The sequence below is a fragment of the Suncus etruscus genome, chromosome 4 (genome assembly GCF_024139225.1).
Source record: "Suncus etruscus isolate mSunEtr1 chromosome 4, mSunEtr1.pri.cur, whole genome shotgun sequence".
NCBI lineage: Eukaryota > Metazoa > Chordata > Mammalia > Eulipotyphla > Soricidae > Suncus > Suncus etruscus.
The window spans coordinates 7,886,923-7,912,634 of NC_064851.1; the positions used below are offsets into that span (position 1 = coordinate 7,886,923).

The following is a 25,712-nucleotide window of genomic DNA, read 5'->3' on the forward strand; positions in this document are numbered from 1 at the left end:
TGGAGTCTTTGTTTTCCTTACGTCGAAGACAACTCGCCAGAATTGAGAAGTGGGCATCCTGCGACCTTCTCTACTTGGCTTTTGGAGGGAGCCTGGGCTGCGCCATGAACTTTGATCTGTGATGGATCCTTGAAGTTTGTGGAGTCCTTGGGATCTTTTTCTTTCCTTTAAAGTTGTCGTTCCCTCAATACCTATACTTGCACATCCTGAAGATTGTTTTGGCTTCACTAAGATGCCACTTAGAAGGATTTTTAGGTCACCTGCAGACACATTTGCACCTATAGATAGATCTCTCTGTTCTTTTTTTTTTTTTTTTTTTTTTTTTTTTTTGGGCCACACCCGGCGTTGCTCAGGGGTTACTCCTGGCTATCTGCTCAGAAATAGCTCCTGGCAGGCACGGGGGACCATATGGGACACCGGGATTCGAACCAACCACTTTTGGTCCTGGATCAGCTGCTTGCAAGGCAAACGCCGCTGTGCTATCTCTCCGGGCCCCTCTCTGTTCTTTTATTTTTTATTTTTTTTTCCCCTTTGGTCACAGCCGTTTGATGCTCAGGGGTTACTCCTGGCTAAGCGCTTAGAAATCTCCCCTGGCTTGGGGGAACCATATGGGATGCCAGGGGATCGAACCGCAGCCCTTCCTTGGCTAGCGCTTGCAAGGCAGACACCTTACCTTTAAGCGCCACCTCTCCGGCCCCAGATCTCTCTGTTATATAAAGTGTAGTAGGGGTGTGTGTGTGTGTGTGTGTGTGTGTGTGTGTGTGTGTGTGTGTGTGTGTGTGTGTGTGTGTTGTGGAAAGGATTTTACATTTGAATTGCGTAGTGAGTTGGAGCACTGTAGAGAAAACATTTTTAATATCCTTTATTTGGATGATGTTGGTTTGGACTTGGCTTACTTTTGGAGTGATTAAAAAAAAAAAACCCCGAGGGGGTCCCTCTGTCCAAACACTTGTTCTGGCGCACAAGCCAGTCATATTGGACCTGTGTACTTGGTAACTTGAGTTAACTCATTTTGATAGTGTATCACTCTTCCAGTACATAGAAACTGTTTTGCAACTTGAAATATCTTGGGATAATTAAGAGTCCTTAAATGTATCAAGTGGTTTTTATAATACTGTTTCTTTCGTTTTGGGCCACACCTGACAGAGCTCTGGGCTTACTTACCCCTGGCTCAGTGCTCCGGGATCTTCTGTTGGGACACAAGGGTGCTGGGGATGGATCAAACCCAGATTGGCTGCAATCAAGGCAAACGCCTTTAATAAAGCAGATTCTTAACTTTGAGATGAGTCCAGTCAGTTTTAGTATTAGTGCTCAGAATTTATCCCAGAATTAGTAACCGTTCTTTACAGTCGGTGGTGGTGAGGATTGATTCTTTTTCATTGAGATGCTACTCAGGACTTACTCTGGTCCAAGTTCTAAGGAGTTTGGGATTTTGTTAACGACGAGATGAGTATTAAGGAAATATTTCCCTGTGGACTTTTAAGTCAGAAAGGATCACATTTTTATAGTTTTTAGTGAATTTTACAGTGTATAACATAAATAAGCCTCCAGATAGCTTGTTAATACGTATTTCACTTTGTAAATTTTCCTCATTTTTACAGTTTGATTGTCGCATGAATGTTTTTGCTTTTGGGCTACACCAGAGATCTCAAGGGTTACTCCTGGCTCTATACTCAGCAATTACTACTGGCAGTGCTGGGGGATGTCAGGGATTGAACTGGTCAACCACATACAAGGCCAATGCCCTACTGCTGTACTTTTACTTGTTTTTTTTTTGGGGGGGGGGGTCACACCCAGCAGCGCTCAGGTTTTACTCCTGTCAGGCATGGGGGACCATATGGGATGCTGGGAATCGAACCATCATCCCTCCTGAATCAGCTGCTTGCAAGGCAAATGCCTTACCACTGTGCTATCTCTCTGGCTCCTACTTTTTTTTTACTTTTTTAAAAATATATTTTTTATTTAAATAGTATGAGTATAGTTGGGTTACAGTCACAAACAGAATATCCCCCTTCACCATTGTAACATTCCCCCCTCCCGGTACCCCCTCCCCCTTCCATCCCCTGCCTGTATTCGAAACAGGCATTCTACTACAGTTATTTGTTTTTAAGTTCAGTGAATTTTTTTTCCTTAAAGGATAAGGGTTAAAAAAAAAAGTAAAGGTGTGACAGTGACGATTGCTGTTGCTTGCATAGGCCCAGAAAAATATGGGGAAAACGGAAAAAATCCTAGGCCTGATTACAAGAAGGCCTCACCCCCGAAGTTTACCGACTCTGGGCTCCAGGCATTTCAGTCTGTCCAACCCGAGTCATTCTCCGTAGTCCCGGTGAAACTTTTTCACACTTTAGCTGTTGCTGGTATCAGGTTTCCTATATTTAAAGATTCTGGACTCTATGCATTTCTTTCATCGAAGTCAGGCTGTTGTGGAGCATCCTCTAGTTTCAGCACACCATTAGATACGGAGCACTCTTTGGAGTAAGTCAATGCCAGAGCAGTGAGTGGTAGGTCTTCCCTGGTAGAGGTTTGGATCCCGGTAATGTTATAGACAATTGTGGTTCTTTCCATAGATGGTATCCATTGTTCAGGGGTGTATGGGCAATGCCCATTCTTCTGAGGCCTAAGCCAAATCATTATCTGGCCCCTAACTTTTTTCTTTAAGTTTGTGGGTCACACCCAGCGAGTAATGGGGTTACTCCTGACTCTGCATTCGGAAATACTGTTTTATTTGCACTGTTAAATTGAAATTTTTTTTTTTTTTTTTTTTTTTTTTTTGGTTTTTGGGTCACACCCGGCAGCGCTCAGGGTTACTTCTGGCTCTATGCTCAGAAATCGCTCCCTGGCAGGTTCTGGGGACCATATGGGTTGGCGGTATTCTAACCACAGTCCTTCTGCATGCAAGGCAAACACCTTAGCTCCATGCTATCTCTCCAGCCCCCAAATGTCTTTTTTTTTGTTTGTTTTGTTTTGTTCTGTTTTGTTTTGAGCCTGAGCTCAGGGATTACTCATGGCTCTGGTTCAGAAATTACTCCTGGCAGTCTTTGGCTTCTGGGACACCAGGGATCGAATCCAGGTCGGTAGCATGCAAGGCAGACACTCTACCTCTCTAGTGTGCTCTCTCTCTTTGGCCACCTAAATGTTTTTTTATTTAAAAAAAAAAAGGCACTCCCTATGTCATTCATTTTAAAAAAAGGATTAAGACTAAAGATAATAGGCAAGTTCTGGAATTATTACTCTTTATAATAGGCAAGTTCTGGAATTATTACTCTTTATATTTGTGCCACTATCTGTCTGTGCTTGGGACTTCTGGCCCAGTGCTCAGATCACTCTCTGGAGGTGTTGTGGGACCTTACACCAGACCTGGCATTGAACTTGGGTTCGCTGTGTGCAAGGCGAACAGTACCATTCATAGTACTAATTTTCCATTCTGGAACTATTACTTGAGCCTAATTTGGACGGTGACCTGAGTGAAGGGAATAAATAATATGGATGGTAACTGCCATCATTGCTCAATGAGCATGTGTAGCATTGCTTTGTGAATACTTAATGCTCTCTATGACAGGAGAACAGTCCCACCTAATAAGTACAGGGGGAAGGGCCCGGTGAGGTGGCGCTAGAGGTAAGGTGTCTGCCTTGTAAGTGCTAGTGATCCCCCGGCGTCCCATATGGTCCCCCCAAGCCAGGGGCAATTTCTGAGCATGTAGCCAGGAGTAAACCCTGAGCATCAAACGGGTGTGGCCCCAAAAAACGGAAAAAAAAAAAAAGTACAGGGTGAAGACTTTGTTCTTTGCAGTTTTGTGGCACTTACGTGCACTCCCCTACAGTGTATTTTTCTCCCTCCCATTAACGTTTATTTTTTTTTTTTTTTATTTTTTTTTTTTGTTTTTTGGGTCACACCCGGCGGTGCTCAGGGGTGACTCCTGGCTCTATGCTCAGAAATAGCTCCTGGCAGGCATGGGGGACCATATAGGATACCGGGATTCGAACCAACCACCTTTGGTCCTGGATTGACTGCTTGCAAGGCAAACGCCGCTGTGCTATCTCTCCGGGCCCTAACGTTTATTTTTAAATGCTTTACTTTTTGGTTTTTGGGCCACACCCAATGATGCTCTGGGGTTACTCTGCCCTCAGAACTCAATTCTGGCAGACCTGGCATCTTCCGGAATGATTCCAGATCTAACCAGTGTCTGCCATGTGCAAGGCAAGCAAATGCCTTCCCTCTGTATTCAGGGCTAGCTCCTCAGCTCAGGGATCACTCCTGGTGCGACTTGGGATCAAACAGAGTTGGCCTGTATAAGGCAGGTGTTCTGCTGTACTATATAACTCAATCTCTCAAAGTTTTTTTTTTTTTTTTAAGGAAAAAGGACAGGTAGTCTTTAATATGCCTATATTTAGACCACCAGCTTAATGTGCACAGTATAAAAGTGGCAGGGTTTTTCTAGGTATAGGTTTTATTCCAGAGATTTTTTTTCAGAACACTCCTATGTATGTACTTCTGATTTATACTAATCCAAAAATTAGAGGCTTTCCTTTCTCAGATCTTAAACCAGTGATGTTTCAGTTATATTTTTTAGGTATGAGTATTTAATCACAGTTCTGCTTCTGAAGTTTTTCAAACATGCCTTCTTGGTTTGGTGAGATATTTTTTTTTTGGAGTCCTCTCCCACTGCTGGTGGATTGGTGGACCATCTGGGGTTTCCAGATTGAACCCAGGTCAGCCCGGCAAACACCCAACCCCATTGTACTATCACTAAGGTCCTAGATTTCAGTGTTGTTTTTTTGTTTCTGTTTTTGGGTTGCACCCGATGGTGCTCAGGGCTTACTTCTGGCTATCTGCTCTCCTGGCAGGCTCGGGGGACCATATGGGATGCTGGGGTTCGAACCACCGTCCTTCTGCATGCAAGGCAAATGCCCTACCTCCATGCTATCTCTCCAGCCCCCACAAAGTCATTTCTAAGGGCTGAAGAGGCAGTATGGCAGGCATAGATAACAGTTGCACACCCGGCAGTGCTCAGGGGTCACTCCTGGCTCTATGCTCAGAAATCGCTCATGGCAGGCTCAGGAGACCATATGGGATGCTGGGATTTGAACCACCAACCTTCTGCATGCAAGGCAAACACATTACCTCCATGCTCTCTCTCCGGCCCTAGCAGTGGATATTCTTATGCAAAAGGAAAGATATGTTGTTTGGTTCAGTTGAATGGATGAAAAGGTCTTCGCCTGCTGCATTGGCCACACTTGCATATGCTCAGGGCTTCCTCCTGCTGGCTCTGATCAGGGATCTTTCCTGTCAGTGCTCTGAGAAGTATGTGATATCAGGGCTCAATCAAATCCTGGTTAGTCCTGTGCACGGGGAGCACTTAACCAGCTGTACTATCTTCATTCCTTTATCTTTTCAATACCTTTCCTTGCATAAAAAGAGAAGATCTTGAAAACCAGTGCACAGTGGTGTTTGTCAAGTAAAGTCAAAAAGGAAAAGGGCCGGAGTGATAGTACAGAAAGCAGTGAAGGTGCTAGCTTTGAGCTTTGCCAATCCAGTTCAATTCCTAGTATCCTACATGATCCCTTGAGTACCCCCAGGGTAGAGTCAGGAGTGATCCCTGAGCATTGTCCCAAAACCAAAATTAAACCAACCCAACCAACAAGCAGAAATAACCACCAAAACAAGTGGGTGTAAAATATTTTCCCCTGATATATTTACAAAACCAATTCAGGGCTTATTTTGCCCATTCATCACCCCACAATTAAGCTATAACACTTGGTCTGTATGTATGCTTTTAGGTTTTATTTGTTTGTATTTATTTGTTTGTCTGGACTACACCCTACAGTGCTCAGGGTTATTCCTGGCTCTACTCCTGGCAGGCTTGGGGGACCATACAAGATGCAGATATGGGGGCCGGAGAGATATCATAGAGGTAAGGCATTTACCTTTCATGCAGAAGGTCATCGGTTCAAATCCCGGCGTCCCATATGGTACCTCGTGCATGCCAGGAGCAATTTCTGAGCATGGAGCCAGGAAAAACCCCAGAGCATTGCCGGGTGTGACCCAAAAACCAAAAAAAAAAAAAAAAAAAAAACAAGATGCAGATATGGATGCCAGGGATTAAGCCCTGGTGCTTGCAAGGCAAACACCCTACCAGCTGTGCCCCTGCTTTTAAGGTTTTGTTTGTTTGTTTGTTTTGGCCACACCTGTTATGATCCTGGCCTGCTCTCAGGAACCACTCCTGGTGGTGCAGGGCAAAGGATCTACTTGCTGTACTACTGTATTGTAAACTTGTTATCCAGGATCTTGATATCCAGGATTAAACCCAAGATACTTGCATGGAAGGCATATATTGCATATATTTTATCATTGAACTGCATCTCCAGCCCCTTTTTTATTTTATTTTATTTTATTTTATTTTATTTTTTGGTTTTTAGGCCTTAGCCGTTTGACTCAGGGGTTACTCCTGCCTATGCGCTCAGAAATTGCTCCTGGCTTGCAGAGAGATAGCACAGCGGTGTTTGCCTTGCAATCAGCCGATCCAGGACCTAAAGTGGTTGGTTCAATCCCGGTGTCCCATATGGTCCCGCTTGCCTGCCAGGAGCTATTTCTGAGTAGACAGCCAGGAGTAATCCCTGAGCATCACCGGGTGTGGCCCAAAAACCAAAAAAAAAAAAAAAAAAAAGTCGCTCCTGGCTTGGGGAGACCTTATGGGACGCCAGGGGATTGAACCATGCTTGCAAGGCAGACACTTTACCTCTAGTGCCACCTTCCCGGTGGCACTCCCCTACGCCCCCCCCCCCCCCCGCCCCCATAAACCCAGGGTTTATGCAAGCCTGAACTCTATCACTAGCACATTGCCTGTCTGGCAGCGATAGATTTTTTTTTTTTTGATGGACTTATAGATAAAATTGGTAGATAGAAAATCTAATACATGACATTCAGAGTGGTAAAGTTTCTGATGCAGATTACTCTCTGTACATACCCAGAGCAAAATTAAGCCTTTTTTGGGGGGTGGGGCACACCCAGTGACTCTCCTGCCAGGCTCTGGAATCATAGGGGACTCCAGGGACCTAACCCAGGTCTGTCCTGGGTCAGCTGCATGCAAGACAAACTTTCTACCACTGCGCTATCACTCTGACCCCCCAAATTAAGTCTTTTTGAAAACAAGGTTATAGAAGCTGAAATTTAAAGAAGAGTAAAAGTACTAAATATGATTCTTGTTTGTTTTTGGGCAATATCCAGCACCGCTCAGGATTTACTCTCCTGGCTTTTTGCTTAGAATTTACTCTTGGTAGGCTCAGGGACCATATGGGATGGTGGGGATTGAACTTGGGTTGGTTGCATGCAAGGCAAACACTCTAACTGCTGTGCTAATGCTCCGGCCCCCCTACATATACTTTGTTTTGTTTTGTTTTTTTGTGGTTTTTGGGTCACACCCCGCAGTGCTCAGGGGATACTCCTGGCTCCATGCTCAGAAATTGCTCCTGGCAGGCACAGGGGACCATATGGGACACCAGGATTCGAACTGATGACCTTCTGCATGAAAGGCAAACACCTTACCTCCATGCTATCTCTCCGGGCCCCCCTACATATACTTTAATGCAGTTCTTTTTTTTTCATGTGTATTTGGATTGGAAATCAGAGAATTTTATTTGGTTTTGTAGCCACATCTGGGTGTGTTGACTCTACTCATGATGTATCCTGATGTGCTCGGCACCACATGGGGTGCTCGGGATTGAACCCAGGTTGAGCAAAAAGCAAGTGTCTTATCTGCTGCGCTTTTTCTCCAGTGGCCCACTGGAGGCACATTCTCAATAGAAACGCAAATTTTAAAATGTGTTCTTTTTCTTTTTCTTTTTTGATTTTTCGGCCTCACCTGGCGTTGCTCAGGGGTTACTCCTGGCTGTCTGCTCAGAAATAGCTCCTGGCAGGCACGGGGGACCATATGGGACACCGGGATTCGAACCAACCACCTTTGGTCCTGGATCGGCTGCTTGCAAGGCAAACGCCGCTTTGCTATCTCTCCAGGCCCTAAAATGTGTTTTTTTCCCTTTCTTAATTTTTGTCTTTTAGTTAGCATTTAGAAAAGTCTTTCTTTCTTGGAGGGGGGAGCCACACCCAGCAGTGCCCAGTGGTTAGTTACTCTTGCTCTTCACTTGAGACACTCCTTGCATGATTTGGGGATCCATATGGGATGCGTAAGATCGAAACAGGGTTGACTGTGTACAAGGCTGACTCCCTATTTGCTGTACTATCACCCCCAAAAGAAGACTTGCTTATGAAAGAGAAGGGGGAAAAGTAGAAGTGCCATCAAATGTTTTTCTGTTGCATTTCTTTTCCTTTTTTTCCTTTTTTTTTTTTTCCCTGTTTTTTGGTTTTTGGGTCACACCTGACAGTGCTCAAGGATTTCTCCTGGCTCTACACTCAGAAATCAGTCCTGGCAGGCTCGGGGGACCATATGGGATGCTGGGATTTGAACCACTGACCTTCTGCATGTAAGGCAAACACCCTACCTCCATGCTATCTCTCTGGCCCCACATTTCTTTTTCCTTTTTGGTTGTTATATCTCTATACTGATTTAATGAGTCATTATTATTTGTACACCTTTTGAAAAGGCTTATATTGGCTGACTAGATGGATGTCAGGTGTCCTGTATGGGACCAGTATTTTCTTTTTGTTTTTGGGCCACACCTGGCGGTGCTCAGGGGTTACTCCTGGCTATCTGCTCAGTGATAGCTCCTGGTAGGCACGGGGGACCATATGGGATGCAATGATTCAAACCAATCACCTTAGGTTCACTGTGCTATCTCTCTGGCCCCTGGACCCAGTATTTTCTATTTATTTTCCTTTTTTTTTTTTTTTTTTTGGTTTCTGAGTCATACCCAGGGGTTACTCCTGACTCTGCTCTCAAATCACTCCTGGTAGACTTGGGACCATATGGGATGCTGGGATTCGAACCACCACCAATCCTGGATCTCCTGTGTCCAAGGCAAATGCCTTATTGCTATCTCTCTGGCCCCTTTTTTCCTTTTTCTTATTTAAAAGAATGTTTTTTGGGAGGAGGAGAGCAAGGGAGTTTGGGCCATACCAGTGGTGCTTCTCAGGTTCCTTCAGGCTCAGTATGGGACTCTGCTAGTTCAAACAAGTAGAAGTAAAGGCCTCTTTCCTGAAGTTAGCAGACAGGGGTGACAAATTGTGACATTTAGGGCCCGGAGAGATAGCACAGCGGCGTTTGCCTTGCAAGCAGCCGATCCAGGACCAAAGGTGGTTGGTTCGAATCCCAGTGTCCCATATGGTCCCCCGTGCCTGCCAGGAGCTATTTCTGAGCGGACAGCCAGGAGTAACCCCTGAGCACTGCCGGGTGTGGCCCAAACCCCCCCCCCCCCAATCCCAAATTGTGACATTTAGGAAGACTAATGTGACCAGTTGTATTTGGGAAGAACGTGAGAAAAAATGGGAGATCTAACTTGTACTACTTTTCATTAAGGCATTGCCATCTGGTTTTGGGATCTGAGGATAGGCACGAGTAAGAGTGAGCTTAAGCTAGGGCCTGTTCAGGGAACCTGTAAATGCCACCTGGTTAATGTTGCATTGGTGAAGTGAGTGTTCTTTTTATGACTGAAACTCAGCTACAATCATGTTTGTGATCATGGTGCTTAAATAAAGATTTTTTTTTTTTTTTTTTTTTGGTTTTTGTTTTTGGGTCACACCTGGCGGTGCTTAGGGGTTACTCCTGGCTGTCTGCTCAGAAATAGCTCCTGGCAGGCACGGGACACTGGGATTCGAACCAACCACCTTTAGTCCTGGATCGGCTGCTTGCAAGGCAAATGCCACTGTGCTACTTCTCTGGGCCCATATATATTTTTTTAAAAAGCCACCTGGTTAGCTGAGAAGGCAGTTGCCAGATCTATCACTGTAGCAAGGGAAGGTCTTGAGGGTTTATAATCTGCACTGGAGTCTTGACTTCCAGTTTCTTTCTTTCAAAGGAGGGTGGCAGAATTGCCTTTTTTTTTTTTTTTTTTTTTTTGGTTTTTGGGCCACACCCGGCGGTGCTCAGGGGTTACTCCTGGCTGTCTGCTCAGAAATAGCTCCTGGCAGGCACGGGGGACCATATGGGACACCGGGATTCGAACCAACCACCTTAGGTCCTGGATAGGCTGCTTGCAAGGCAAACGCCGCTGTGCTATCTCTCCGGGCCCAGAATTGCCTTTTTTGTGTGTGTGTGTGGGGGGGGGTTTGGGTCGCACCCGGCAGTGCTCAGGGGAAACTCCTGGCACCATGCTCAGAAATTGCTCCTGGCAGGCACGGGGGAGGACCATATGGGAAGCAAGATTCAAACTGATGACCTTCTGTATGAATGGCAAATGCCTTACCTCCATGCTATCTCTCCGGCCCCAGGATGGCAGAATTGTATCTTGATTGAATAATGAGAATGGATAGTTTGAAAAGCAATTAGGAACTACGATGAGTCAGGAACACTAGTGAGATGACTAGTTCATGCTGAAAGGGGACTGAATGAGTTGATAGTTGTGAAAAAGATTTAAGGGAAGGGAAGGTGAGTGAGGAAGTAGAAAGTGGTCAGAGTGCAGTTGTGGAAGAACCATGGAGGATTCTGAGATTGGTTTACTTTGAGAGCTAACAGGAATAAAAGTTTGTGTATGGGTATGATTGGGGTCAGGGAGATGTTAGATTTCGGACTTCACGATGTGTGATGGTCCTGAATTGAGTGTCACTGTTTTTATTTGGTGTTACTTAGTTTTAATTTTAAAGTAGACTATCATTCCGGTTCCTGTTGTGACTTTCAAACCGATTGGAACACATACTGTTCATATTTGGGATGCCAAGGAACAAACCCAGAACCTCATACCAGTTAGGCATGTGTGCTACTGCTTAGCTGTATCTCTGGGTTAAGACAACAGACACTGAAAAATCCACCATCATTTAGGCATGTATAATACTGCATCAAGCTGAAGTTCTTAGGCTCAAAGCTTTTAGGATTTGGGTTGTTACGCATAGTTTTTTCATGCTAAACTTCATTTGCTTGCTTGCTTTATTTATTTATTTATTATTTATTTATTTTGGTTTTTGGACCATACCTGGCAGCATTCAGGGGTTACTCCTGGCTGTGTGCTCATAAATCACCCCTGGCAGGCTCTGATGACCATATGGGATGCTGGAGATTGAACCCAGGTCCGTCCACGTGCAAGGCAAACACCCAATCACTGCAACTGCTCCGACTCCTAAACTTCAAGGCTTTTAAAAATTTGGATAAAGGCAGGAAAGAGCGATGATTTCTGACAAGATATGCGAATGCTGGAGAAAATTTCATAGGAAAAATGTGAATTTGAACAGGATTGGGCAGCTGAAAGGAAATTGATGTTTGTTCACTTTTCTATTACTAAGAAGTAAGTCTTCGGGGTGAAACAAATGCAGGTGCTTCTGCTGCACTAGAAAACTATGATGGGGTGTTTTCATGGGAGACAGAAAAGGATGTTGGTTCATTTATGAAAGGCAGAATATGCTTTGGGATTTATCTTAGATGCTGATAAAGATTTTAGGATCCTGTAGGGTGATGTGAACCATTTTGGTGCCATCTATCTATAGGATTAGTAAATGATAGGGAGAGAAAATCTAATGGCCAGAAGATTGGTGTTAGGGATGTCATTTGTAATTACAAAGTAAAAAAAGGAAGATCCAAGCCTTTTTTTTTTTTTTCTTACACGTGAGATGATAATTTTTTCTGGACTGTTTGTGTTTGTGCCACGCCCCATGGTGCTTAGGGATTAAACCTGGGTTGCTTGCATGCAGGGCAAGAGCCTTAAGCTAGCAACAAAACAACCCACTGGGTCACAGCGCACCCGCAGCAGTAAGGCGTTTGCCTTGCACGCTGCTGACCCACGATGGACCGCGGTTCATTGCCCTGGTGTCCCATGTGGTCCCCCAAGCCAGAAGTGATTTCTGAGCTCATAGCCAGGAGCATCACCTGTTTGGCCCAAAAACAAAACAAAACAACCCCCCTCCCCAAACACCCTACCATTTGACTTGTTAATTGTTATTGGAATTGCTGGAGACTCAGCTCAGGTCGGCTGTATACAAAGCAAGCCCCTTACCTGTAAATGCCTGATTGTTTGATTGTATGTATGTATGAGCCAGAAGGAAGTCAGGTGTGGCCCATAAGCAAAATGAGTTAAATATGCATAGGATTTAGGGTTAATATAACTATATATATGACTTGATTCTGAAAATGCGACTTTAATAAATAATACCTAATTTCATACCAAGACATTTCATTATATTAATAGTTGAATAAGAGCAAAACAAAAAACAATGTAAAACAACTAGAAATGGGCACATCCTTGACAAGTTATTGTGCCTCTTGAGGCTTAAAAATTGAAACTGGGGCTGTTGGAGAGATAGCATAGAAGGCGTTTGCCTTTCATGCAGAAGGACGGTGGTTCGAATCCCCATCCCATATGGTCACCTGAGCCTTCCAGGAGCGATTTCTGAGCAGAGAGCCAGGAGTAACCCCTGAGTGTTGCCGGTGTGACCCAAACCCCCCCCCCAAAAAAAAAGAAACTGGGGCGCCCGGAGAGATAGCATGGAGGTGTAGGACATTTGTCTTGCATGCGAAGGATGGTGGTTCGAATCCTGGCATCCCATATGGTCGCCTGAGTCTGCCAGGAGTAATTTCTGAGTGTAGAGCCAGGAGTAGCCCCTGAGCGATGCTGGGTGTGTCCCCCCCCCCAAAAAAAAAGTGAAACTGGGTCAGATAGCTGAGTAGCAACCCTGGCACCTAAGGACTCTGATCACCCAAGCACAGAGCTGGGGGTAGCCCCCTATTTCTTCTAGATGTTGCCCTTAGTACCCCAGCCCATAGTAAAAAACATGCCAAGATTGACTGTTTTGGGGTTTAGGACTTGGAATGTTGTAAAGTGGCACTTACTTTGCCTGCAGCTGACCTGAGTTTGGCCCCTAGTGCCCCACATGGTTCCCAGAGTGATCCATAGCACAGAATCTAGAGTCAGCCCAGAGCACTTCTGGGTGTGGCTCAAAAACCCAAAGGGAGGGGCCGGGCTGTGGCGCTGGAGGTAAGGTGCCTGCCTTGCCTGCGCTAGCCTAGGACAGATCGCGGTCTAGGACAGATCGCGGTTCGATCCCCAGGCGTCCCATATGGTCCCCCAAGCCAGGAGTGATTTCTGAGCGCATAGCCAGGAGTAACCCCTGAGCATCACCGGGTGTGGCCCAAAAAAAAAAAACCCAAAGGGAAAGAAAAAAAAGAGAACCCAGCCTTTCTCTTCTGCACTTGGGTAATTGAAGCTTAAATTGTTTGTTTGATTTTTGGATTTTTGGGTCACACCCGGCAGCACTCAGGGTTTACTCCTGGCTCTATGCTCAGAAATTGCTCCAGGCAGCCTCCCAGGACCATATGGGATGTGGGATTTGAACCACCGACCTTCTGTGCATGCAAGGCAAACGTCCCACCTCCATACTATCTCTCCAGTTCCAATAGGTTTTTTTTTTTTGGGTGGGGCTTGTGCCATAACCAGTGTCACTTGGGTTACTCCTGGCTTTGCTCTGTGCTCAGAAAGCACTCCTGGTAAACTTGGCGGACTGTTGGGTCTCGTTTACCCTTGATTGGTTATCCGTGTATCCTCAGAGCTCCCAGAATGAGAAATTGATTCCCATTCCCCTATCCTGGGTCGACCGATTACAAGGCAAATACCCTACCACTGTGCTATCTCTTAAATATAGACAAAAAACAAAACAAAACAAAAAAAAAAACAAGGCTCTGTGCTTTAAGTCCCTGTTCTTCTTTGACCACTTATTTCACATGTGTTGTCTGTTCCTTCGCTTTGCCTTGCCTGTGCTCTCTCTTGAACATCTACTTTCTCTGTCTCCTCTCCCAACTTTCTTTTTATTTTTTTTATTTTTTTTTATTTTTTGGGCCACGCCCTGCAGTGCTCAGGGGTTACTCCTGGCTGTCTGCTCAGAAATAGCTCCTGGCAGGCACGGGAGACCATGTGGGACACCAGGATTCAAACCAACACCTTTGGTCCTGGATCGGCTGCTTGCAAGTCAAACACCGCTGTGCTATCTCTCCGGGCCCATCTCTCCCAACTTTCATTTTTTTTTTTGGTTTTTGGGCCACACCCGGCGATGCTCAGGGGTTACTCCTGGCTGTCTGCTCAGAAACAGCTCCTGGCAGGCACAGGGGACCATATGGGACACCGGGATTCGAACCAGCCACCTTTGGTCCTGGATCAGCTGCTTATCTCTCCGGGCCCTCTCTCCCAACTTTCTAAGTAAATTTTATTCAATAAAAGCCACCTTAGATCATCAAAAACAAACAAAAAACAACCCAGGAAACTAGTACTGTAGGTTTGACTAAAGTACAGCTTAAATTAACCTAGACTCTAAAACCTAACATGAGACTTTTTATTCTGAAGTTGATTACTCTGGTAAATTCTATTTATGTGTGACCATTACCTAATTCAGAGATTACTAGGGACAAGTGAGAAATAGTCAATCATTAAGGTTCTAGGACAGTGAAACATGAAAAGTGTCTGATAAACTGGGCTATTAGGTACTTTAATTTCTTTCTTCTTTGTTTTGGAGACACTTAACACCCCGTATGCTTTACATGTGCTATGCCCTTAGTTATCTTCTATGAATTATTTTGAGTTGTTGCTGACATCAAGAAAGCAATTTTGGGGGCCAGGGAACTGTGGTGCCGGCAGTAGGGCATTGGCCTTACATGCGCGTACCTAGGATGGACCATGGTTCGATTCCCCAGCGTCCCACATGGTCCCTCAAGCCAGGGGTGATTTCTGAGCCCATAGCTAGAAGTAACCACTGAGCATCACTGGGTGTGGCCCCAAAACCAAAAAAAAAAAAATAGAAGAAAGCAGTTTTGTTTATATTTATGGCATGTAGTAATTGTGCTAGGTTTTTTTTTTTTTTTGGTTTTGGGGCCACCTTGTCAGTGTTCAGGTATTACTCCTGGCTCTGTACTTCGGGATCATTTCTGAGGGACTTAGGGGATCATATGGGGTGCAGCCTCCTGCCTGGCAAGCATCTTAACTTTCATTCTCAGGTTCCTAACCTTTTACTTTTTGGTGTACACTTAGTGGCGCCCAGGAGTCACTCCTGGCAGGCTGGGAGACTATATGGGATGCTGGGGATCAAACCTGGGTCATCTGCATGCAGGCAAATAATCTATCCACTGGACTATTGCTTGGGCCCCTGTCGGTTTATTATTATTTCTTGTTTTCTTTTAGATTTTGGAAATTTTTTTATCAGTTTAAGGAAGTTCATACAGTTTTTTTAATTGAAGAAAGTGATTTTATTGAAACAATAAATGTGAAGGAGAGAAAGATGTGTTTAAGAGAGACCACAGCATCTCTCATGAGGCAAAAGGCCTCCTTATTTGCTTTTTCCCCTGGTCACACCTGGGAGTACTCAAGGGTTCTCAGGAATGAGTCCTGGCAGTGCTTGTTTGACCATATGGGATGCTGGATGAAACTGGGAACGGCAAGGCAAATAAAAAAATGTCCCACCTTTATACCATTGCTCTGGCCTCTCCTCGTTTTCTTAATCTGAGATGACATAGGCTGAATGCTAGGTTTCTTTATCCTTTGTATGGTGATTTTTATGAGTGTTGGCCCAAGGTTCTCTAAAACTCCTTGCTAGGTTCCAAAGCTCATCTTAAGTTTGATCTTGGTAACTATGATTCTTTTTTTTTTTGTCACACTCAGCAGCACTCAAGGGTTCCTCCTGACTCAGAAATCGATTTTATGGTTCTTTTTCTTTTTCTTTTTCTTTTTTTTTTTTTTTGGTTTTTGGGTCACACCCAGCAATGCTCAGGGGTCACTGTGTCTCTACGCACAGAAATCACTCCTGGCAGATGGGATGCCAGGATTCAAACCAACATCCTTCTGCATGCAAGGCAAATGCCTTGCCTTGCCTCCATGCTATTTCTCCGGCCACCCCCCCTTTTTTTTTTTGAGAAAAGTTTTTTTAACTTTATTGATTGCTTGATTGGTTTCTGGGCCACACCCAGAAGTGCTCAGTATTCGCTCCCGCTCTGCAACCCTGGCAGACTGGGGGACCATAAAAAAATGCTGGGATGGAACCTGATTCCACCCAGGTTGTCCTCATGCAAGGCAAACGCTACCACAACAGTCTTGAATGCAGTCAGACCTGGATTTGATTCTCTACGATCCTTGGAGTACAGCCAGGTATAATTCCTGAGTGCAAAGCCAGGAGTAACCTAGGAGCATTTCTGCCTGGGGCCCAATCCATAAAAAAAACCATAAAATCAGGCCAGAGAGTTAGCATGGAGGTAGGGCGTGCAGAAGGTCAATGGTTCAAATCCCGGCATCCCCTATGGTCCCCCGAGCCTGCCAGGAGTGATTTCTGAGCGTAGAGCCAGGAGGAACCCCTGAGCACTGCCAGGTATTACCCAAAAACCAAACCAAAACAATAAATAAATAAATAAATAAATAAATAAATAAATAAATAAATAAATAAATAAATAAATAAATAAAAATTCTTCTGGCAAGCTCCAAGGACCATTTGGGATACTGGGATGGAAACTGGGTTGGCTCAGTGCCAACATGGAATGCCAGGAATTGAACCTGCCTTCCTCTTGGGTTGGCTGCATGCAAGGCAAACACCCTACCACTTTGCTATCGCTCTGGCCTCTCTACCTTGAGTTTTATATTTGGCTAGATTTTTGTTTTGGGAAACTAGTCTTTAAGTTACTTGTCAGGTCAAAACAAATTAGATAGTAGATCACGGACATAAATTTTGTAGTATATGGTCAAACACTGTCTTTATCTTGTTTACACTGAATATTCTCAAATATCGTAAATTTTTTTTTTTTTTTTTGGTTTTTGGGCCACATCCGGCGGGTGCTCAGGGGTTATTCCTGGCTGTCCCCTCAGAAATAGCTCCTGGCAGGCACAGGGGACCATATGGGACACCGGGATTCAGACCAACCACCTTAGGTCCTGGATCTTGCTGCTTGCAAGGCAAACGCCGCTGTGGTATCTCTCCAGGCCCAGATATTGTAAAATTTAATTGCATTTCATTTACTTTTCAGGATTTTCAGTACATACTTTGAATGCTCATGCCATGGGTGCTGTACTGTTTAATATTCTAATTAAAAATGGAGGTAAGGTGTTTGCCTGGCATGTAGAAGGATAGTGGTTCGAATCTTGGCATCCCATATGGTCCCCTGAGCCTGCCATGAGCGATTTCTGAGTGTAGAGCCAGGAGTAACCTGAGCGCTGCTGGGTGTGACCCCCCAAAAAAAATTAGCATTGGGGCGGGAGTGGTAGGGCGTTTGCCTTGTATGCGGGTGATTTCTGAGCACATAGTCGGAGTAACCCCTGATCATCACTGGGTATGACCCAAAATTAGAAAAAAAAAATCCCAACAATTTTTTTAATCATGATCAGGGGCTGAACCATAGTACATAGGAAGACATTTGGTTTTTGGGTCACACCCGGCAGCGCTTAGGGATTACTCCTGGCTCTATGCTCAGAAATTCTGGCAGGCTCGGGGGACCATATGGGATGCTGAGATTTGAACCACAGACCTTCTACATGCAAGGCAAATGCCTTACCTCCATGCTATCTCTCCAGCCTCCATCCTTGACTTCTAATGTGGTTCCCCCAAACACTGTCAGGAGTGCTTAATGCAGAGCCAGAAGTAACTGCTGAGCACCACTGGTGTATTCCCCTGCAAAAGAACCAAAAGAAAAACTTTTATTAGTATGACAAAATGTTAATGTAGCCCATAGTATTATGTTTGGACATATTTTTTTAATTTTGATTCTGTTAAAACTTCAACCTTTGCCTTTTCTCTCTTAGATTTTGGCTCTCTCTTTGACTTGGAGCACGACTTACCAGATGAATTGATCAACTCGACAGAACTGGGACTAACCAATGGTGGTGACATTAATCAGCTTCAGACAAGTCTTGGCATTGTGCAAGATGCAGCCTCTAAACACAAACAGTTGTCAGAATTGCTTCGGTCCGGTAGTTCCCCGAACCTCAATATGGGGGTTGGTGGCCCAGGCCAAGGTATGGCTAGCCAGGCCCAACAGAACAGTCCTGGATTAGGATTGATAAATAGCATGGTCAAAAGCCCGATGACACAGGCAGGCTTGACCTCTCCCAACATGGGGATGGGCACCAGCGGACCAAATCAGGGTCCCGCACCTTCTGCAACAGGTCTTATGAACAGTCCAGTAAATCAGCCTGCCATGGGAATGAACACAGGGATGAATGCTGGCATGAATCCTGGAATGTTGACTGCAGGCAATGGGCAGGGGATGATGCCCAATCAAGTCATGAACGGCTCCATTGGATCGGGCCGGGGGCGACCAAATATGCAGTATCCAAACCCAGGCATGGGAAATGCCGGCAGCCTGATGACAGAACCGATGCAGCAAGGCTCACCGCAGATGGGTGGCCAGACGGGCTTGAGAGGCCCCCAGCCCATGAAGGTAGGTGTGGCTTTGGGTTAGCTGCATTCTGTGCACCCTTACTTGGAGGTTGAGTTAGCTGTTTATTCTTTTTGTTGGGGGTTTGGAGACTCCAGTAGTGCCTTGTAAGACTTGCCACACCCGGGCCCGGAGAGATAGCACAGCGGTGTTTGCCTTGCAAGCAGCCGATCCAGGACCAAAGGTGGTTGGTTCGAACCCTGGTGTCCCATATGGTCCCCCGTGCCTGCTAGGAGCTATTTCTGAGCAGACAGCCAGGAGTAATCCCTGAGCAACGCCGGGCGTGGCCCAAAAAAAAAAAAAGACTTGCCACACCCAGCTAGCAGTGCTGGAAGGAGTGAGCTGATGGCACAAGAGGCCAAACACTGGGCCTTGCTAATGCCAGGCATGTGCTTCAACCGTTTGACCAGTCTCACTCATTTGGTCTTTGTTGCCTGGGTGCAATCTTATGCTATGTTGAGTCTTTTACCACAGATATTATACTTAGGCGGTTGGAGTGACAAAAAGGAAAACATTGTACTTTGTAAAATATCATAAGGAAGCTCTTAGAATAAATTTGAAGTGTGAAATTTTTACAATCCACTGGTATTATATACCTTTACATTTTGTTGTTGTTGATTCCTGTTTGGAAATTTCTTTTGAGGTTTTGTTTTGTTTGGTTTTGAGGAACTTGATGCAGCTATCAGGGACGGGATCCAGTCCTGTGCGAACCACATGCTCTTCCAGCCTTTTGAACTATCTTCAGCACTGGCTTTCTTGTGCATCTATACCCTAATTTCTTAGGGGTAACTTTCTGGTTCTGCACCTCAGGCATTACTCCTGGTGGGCACGGGAGAACCATATGAGATGCCTGGAATTGGCCACGTGCAAGACAGACACCTTACCCACTGTATTGTTGCTCTCACCCGAGCCCTAGCTGGTTTTTAGTTTTTGTTTTGGCGCCACTCCTGGCTCTGTGCTTAGAAATTATTCCTTGTAGGCTAGGGGACCATATGGGATGCCAGGGGAGTGAGCCTGGACTTAGCTTAGTCAAGTCAAAGGCCCTTCTTACTGTGCTATTGTTCTAGCTTCCCTTTCCTGTTTTTTTTTTCTTTTTTTCTTTTTGTGGTTTTTGGGTCACACCCGGCAGTGCTCAGGGGTTATTCCTGGCTCCAGGCTCAGAAATTGCTCCTGGCAGGCATGGGGGACCATATGGGACGCTAGAATTTGAACCAATGACCTCCTGCATGAAAGGCAAACACCTTACCTCCATGCTATCTCTTCGGCCCCCCCTTTCCTGGTTTTTAAGAAATGTTTACTTTAAAAAAAAAAAGATTTCTTGGTGTTTTTTTTTTTTTTTTTTGGGGGGGGGGTCCACACCTGGCAGCACTCAGGGGTTGCTCCTGGCAGACTTGGGAGGGGGACTATATCGGATGCCGGTATTCGAACCATTGTCCGTCTGCATGCAAGGTAAATGCCCTACCTCCATGCTATCTCTCTGGGCACCCCCTCAAAAGCATTTCTTTTAGTAGGTAGAAAGTAGTGTTTTTGTTTTGTTTTGTTTTGTTTTTGTTTTGTAGTGTTTTATCCTGTGGAAAGTATACTTAGGAACCCCAACTCGGTGTTCCAGTCAGTCTAATTTTGGCTATTTTTTGAAAGGTTTTCCTGTTGTAAAACCTTTTGGGACCAGATAGTGTAGCATTTGGGATATTTGCCTTGCATGTCACTGGCCTGGATTCAGTCACAGACAGTCCATAGGGTCTCTGAACACCAGGAAGTCAGAACCAGGAGTCCTGAACTTCACCTTGTATAAGCCATAGGAAAGATAACTTTTAGGATGCCCAGCACTGCATGGTTCTCCAAACACTTACACCCGGCATCCCATATGGTCTCCTGAGCCTGCCAGGAGTTATTTCTGAGCATAGAGCCAGGAGTAACACCTGAGCACTGCTGGATATGACCCAAAAAATAAAAAAAGGGGAAAAGATAACTTTGTCTTAAAGCATTTGTTTTTATTATAAGCAAAGTATTGTAACTGATTAAGATGTCATACTGTGTATAGCAGGGGTTCTCCGCGGGCCATAGTTTGAGGACCACTGGTTTATAGTGTAAGTTCTGCATATCAGAACTGAATTTTGTTTTTTGGACACACCAGCATTGCTTTGGTTTCTGTTTTTTTTTGGTGGTTTTTTTTTTTTTTGGTTTTTGGGCCACACCGGTGACGCTCGGGTTACTCCTGGCTATGCGCTCAGGAGTCCTGGCTTAGGGGACTATATATGGGATGCCGGGGAATTGAATCGTCCTAGGCTATTGTGCAAGGCAAATGCTCTGCCTCCTTCACCGTTCCGGCCCCCAGGAGTGATTTCTGAGCGCATAGCCAGGAATAAGCCCTGAGCATCACCTTACCTCTAGCGCCACTGCGCCGGCCCCAGGAACATGTGCTCAGCCCTATGATCAGGTTGCTAGTATTTTTACCAGATTTCTGTCACCTATTATATAGACCTGACCATTGTGATAGGCTTAGAAATAAGAATCCAGAACTGTAGACATACCCTTCAAAGAGATGTTAACTTCTGAAACCTTTCTTAAAGAATGAACAGGATTCACAACCGCTTCTTAGTTATACCTACTTAGTACTTGTACCTATTACTAAGCAACAACAACAACAAATCGAAGTTGCATTGCCCCACTGTGAACATCATTCTTGATTAGGAGTAGTAAGTGCCATTTGTTTATTTGTTGTAGGCTCAGGAATATGTTGTCTCAAATATGCAAATCAGTGATCATAGGTCATTAAGATGCCGGTGAGATTTCCTTAGGCTTCAAGAAAATCATGAGAGCTCTGATAAGCTTTATTTTTAGAATCTATCTACATTAATAGAAATAAATGAAGACATAAGGTAAGAAAACTAGTTGGACACAGGTTATGTAAGCTTAGAGAAGGGAAAGATTCATTCCTTATTGAATATGTTGGAATAATTATGGTAAGTGATTAAGGGTAGAGTCTGAAGAACTTGTTCATTTAATGGATCCGTGACAAATCCTCTGAGTTAAGAGGTAATTGTGTCCTTACTCTGATTTTGGAGTATCTGATGTATATTTTTCTAGAAGGTAACGACTGACTACTAGACTACTAGAAAGTAGGATTCTATATGGACTAGAGTTGTAACTTACATCATTATTAGTAAAACATTTGTTTTTCATCAATTCATACTATCTATTGAATTAATCATTAATATGGTATGATGAATCCAGATGGACTTATATAAATAACAGAAAAATTAACTTTTTTTTTTTTTTTTTTTTTTGGTTTTTGGGTCACACCCGGCAGTGCTCAGGGGTTACTCCTGGCTCTATGCTCAGAAATCGCTCCTGGCAGGCACGGGGGACCATATGGGACGCCGGGATTTGAACCACGGACCTTCTGCATGAAAGGCAAACACCTTACCTCCATGCTATCTCTCCGGCCCCAGAAAAATTAACTTTAAAATACATACGGGTTGCAAAGAATCAGGACTTAAGTGTTGCTTTATTATAAAAAGGGGTAGTCTGGATTCTTAATTTGTTTAAGGGATTTCTATTCCAGAAGTTTAAAAATCATATCACCATGTTCTTAAATTTGATGGGGACATAGTTTCAAACCACTGTTTTACTACCTTTCATGTAAACAAAATACTAGATTGGTATAAGAAGGGATCGTGTGGCTTTTTGTTGCTGTTGGTTTTTAGTTTAAAGTTTGTACAATAAAGGACACCTGACATTAAAAGTATAGGTGAATGTCACGGAAGCTCCTTGTACCTTGAACTATGTAAAGGTGGGCTTAGCTATTGTTCCAAAACATTTGACCTCAGGTGAAAAATCAGCTTAAATCTTATGAAAGGGGGCCGGAGAGATAGCATGGATGTAAGGTGTTTGCCTTGCATGCAGAAATTTGGTGGTTCAAATCCCGGCATCCCATATGGTTTCCTGGGCCTGCCAGGAGCAATTTCTGAGCATAGAGCCTGGAGTAGCCCCTGAGTGCTGCCAGGTGTGACCCAAAAATCAAAAAACAAACAAAACCTTATGAAAGAAAGTATATTTCACACTTTTCTTTCTGTCTACTTTTTACTTTTGCATATTTATTTTGTTTTGTTTTATTGTTTTTCTTTGTTTTTTTTGGTTTGTTTGTTTGTTTTTGGGGGGGTCACACCCAGCGGCGCTCGGGTTATTCCTGGCTCTGTGCTTCAGAAATTCTGGCTGGCCCAGGCAAATGGGATGCTGGGATTCGAGCTACCATTCATACTGCTTGCAAGGAAACTGCCCCACCACTGTGCTATATCTCCGGTCCTGTCTAGTTTTATATGCAGAGAATTTTCTTGATACTTGTCTTTGTAAAGCCAGGACTTGGAAAGAAAAAGCAATTTATGTGTTCTGTTAAATCGATGGGAGTAACTTAAGTTTTTATGTTTATTTTAGATGGGGATGATGAACAATCCTAATCCCTATGGGTCACCATACACTCAGAATTCTGGACAGCAGATCACCGCCAGTGGCCTCGGCCTCCAGATTCAGACAAAGCCGGTACTTCCAAATAGCCTGTCTTCATTTGCAATGGACAAAAAACCAGTTCCTGGTGGAGGGATGCCCAACATGGTGGGTAGTGGCCCAAGAGTGGCTATCAAAATAGTTTCTTTAACAAAAGGATTATGTTGTTACATAGAAGGATGTGATTAGGGGGCTGGGCGGTGGCGCTAAAGGTAAGGTGCCTGCCTTGCCTGCGCTAGCCTTGGACGGACCACGGTTCGATCCCCCGGTGTCCCATATGGTCCCCCAAGCCAGGAGCAACTTCTGAGCACATAGCCAGGAGTAACCCCTGAGCATTACCGGGTGTGGCCCAAAAACCAAAAAAAAAAAAAGAAGGATGTGATTAGTGGTTTCTTTTTTTTTTTCTTGTTTTTTTTTGGGGGGCCACACCCATTTATGCTCAGGGGTTACTCCTGACTAAGCGCTCAGAAATCGCCCCTGGCTTGGGGGAACCATATGTGACACCTGGGGATCGAACCGCGGTCCTTCCTTGGCTGGTGCTTGCAAGGCAGACACCTTACCTCTAGCGCCACCTCACCGCCCCGTGATTAGTGGTTTCTAAGAGTCAACAGGCAGGCTTGCCTTTAATATTTCTTTAGTATTTTGTTGTTAGTGACTGATTAATATGGATATTGGTGTAAATCCAAGCAAATAGGACTGCTGCAATAAGTTTTTAGAGCCTTTATTTGTACAGTTTCTATTATGAAGCTTTCTGTGAGAATAAAGAGGAAATTTTCTCCTTGGGTGGGCTTTGGTACAAAACCCTCCAAGGCTATGTCCCGGCGGTGCTCAGCGGTTACTCCTGCTGTCTGCTCAGAAATAGCTCCTGGCAGGCACAGGGGACCATATGGGACACCAGGATTTGAACCAACCACCTTTGGTCCTGGATCGGCTGCTTGCAAGGCAAACGCCGCTTTGCTATCTCTCCGGGCCCAAATTTACTTAGGTTTTTGGGCCACACCCTGTGGTGCCCTCTGTGCTGTGGGCTGCTGGGGATCAACCTCCCTGCTATACCATTACTCCACCCCTAATTTAAAGTTCTTTTTTAAGGCCACTATGTTTTACAAAGTTAAGTCAAAAAGTGTTTGCTTTTCCTACCAGTGTGTCTAATGTTCCACCCACCTCACTCCTTCCGATTTCTGTGACAGATTTTTTTTTTTTTAGTTTTTGGGCCACACCCGGTGACACTCAGGGGTTACTCCTGGCTATGCGCTCAGAAGTCGCTCCTGGCTTGGGGGACCATATGGGACGCCGGGGATTGAACCGAGGTTCGTCCTAGGCACCTTACCTCTAGCGCCACCGCCCGGCCCCAGACAGATACTTTTTTTTTTTTTTTTGGTTTTTGGGCCACACCCGGTAATGCTCAGGGGTTACTCCTGGCTATGTGCTCAGAAGTTGCTCCTGGCTTGGGGGACCATATGGGACATCGGGGGATCGAACCGCGGTCCGTCCAAGGCTAGCACAGGCAAGGCAGGCACCTTACCTTTAGCGCCACCACCCGGCCCCATACTTTTTTTTTTAACCCGTGACCCCTACCTCCCTGCTTTGCCCTCTTAAAGGTGCTGTGATTTACCATACATCTACTGATAGGGTTTCCTGCCTGACACATTCCAGCTCACACCTTCCTCCAATGTGACCTCCTCATCTTGCTGTTGTCTCAGTATTCCTACCCCCAGCAGGAATACATTCTCCACTTCAGACTTCTTGCTTTTTGAGGATAATTGACCTGGCCCTTTCCTCTGTTCCTTGTATTACTTTATATTATGTGGTGATGGATTCTTTATTTTTTGACTAAATTGGTAGCCATCACCGTTTTATTTTCAAATACCCTTTATCAAAGGCTTATAGGTGTTGATGGAAAAAGTTCCAACTCATACTTACTAATCGTATAGCACATGCAACATAAGTCTCTCTTCACCCTTTTATCCTGCAGGGCCAGCAGCAGGCTCCACAGGTCCAACAGCCAGGCCTGGTGAATCCAGTAGCCCAAGGGATGGGATCTGGGGCCCACACCGCAGACCCTGAGAAGCGGAAGCTGATCCAGCAGCAGCTGGTTCTCCTGTTGCATGCCCATAAGTGTCAGCGCCGGGAACAGGCCAATGGTGAGGTGAGGCAGTGCAACCTCCCACACTGTCGCACCATGAAGAATGTCCTCAACCACATGACCCACTGCCAGTCGGGCAAGTCCTGCCAAGGTGAGTGGGCTCAAAGTTGGTATGCTCGGTCACTTTCCAACTAGAGTTGGAAATGCCTCTTAAGTCTCTGTCTAGACTAGCATGTGTTAAAAGTTTCATTTCACTGTTTTGAGTATAAAGTTTGAGTAGCAGAGGAAGTTTTCTTGATAAATTGATAGCTATGAAGCATAAAATTGAAATTTGAGGTTTTTTGGTGGGAGGGGCACACCTGCTGATGTTCAGGGGTTACTCCTGGCTATGCTTTCAGACTTGGTGGATCATATGGGACGCAGTGGGATAGAATCGAGGTCTGTCCTAGGTTAGCTCCAACAAGGCAGGCGCCATACCATTCTGCATCACATCTTGGATCCCTCTACTTTTTTTTTTGGATCAGACTTGGCGGCACTCAGTTGTTAACCCTGGCTCTATGCTCTGAAGTCGCTCCTGGCAGACTCAGGAGATCATATGGCATGCCAGAATTTGAACCAGGGTCCATCCTTTG

General features: G+C 44.9%; 1 protein-coding gene across 2 annotated transcripts in view; it reads left to right on the forward strand.

Annotated features, from left to right (window-relative positions):
• Positions 1-25,712, forward strand: part of EP300 (E1A binding protein p300) — an 85,280-nt gene that overhangs the window by 1,708 nt on the left and 57,860 nt on the right. For both annotated transcript variants that reach the window (XM_049771527.1, XM_049771528.1), the window contains exons 2-4: positions 17,860-18,497; positions 22,929-23,105; positions 24,970-25,231. In XM_049771527.1, coding sequence (XP_049627484.1) covers positions 17,860-18,497; positions 22,929-23,105; positions 24,970-25,231 — 1,077 coding nt within the window. The remainder of the gene's footprint in view (positions 1-17,859; positions 18,498-22,928; positions 23,106-24,969; positions 25,232-25,712) is intronic.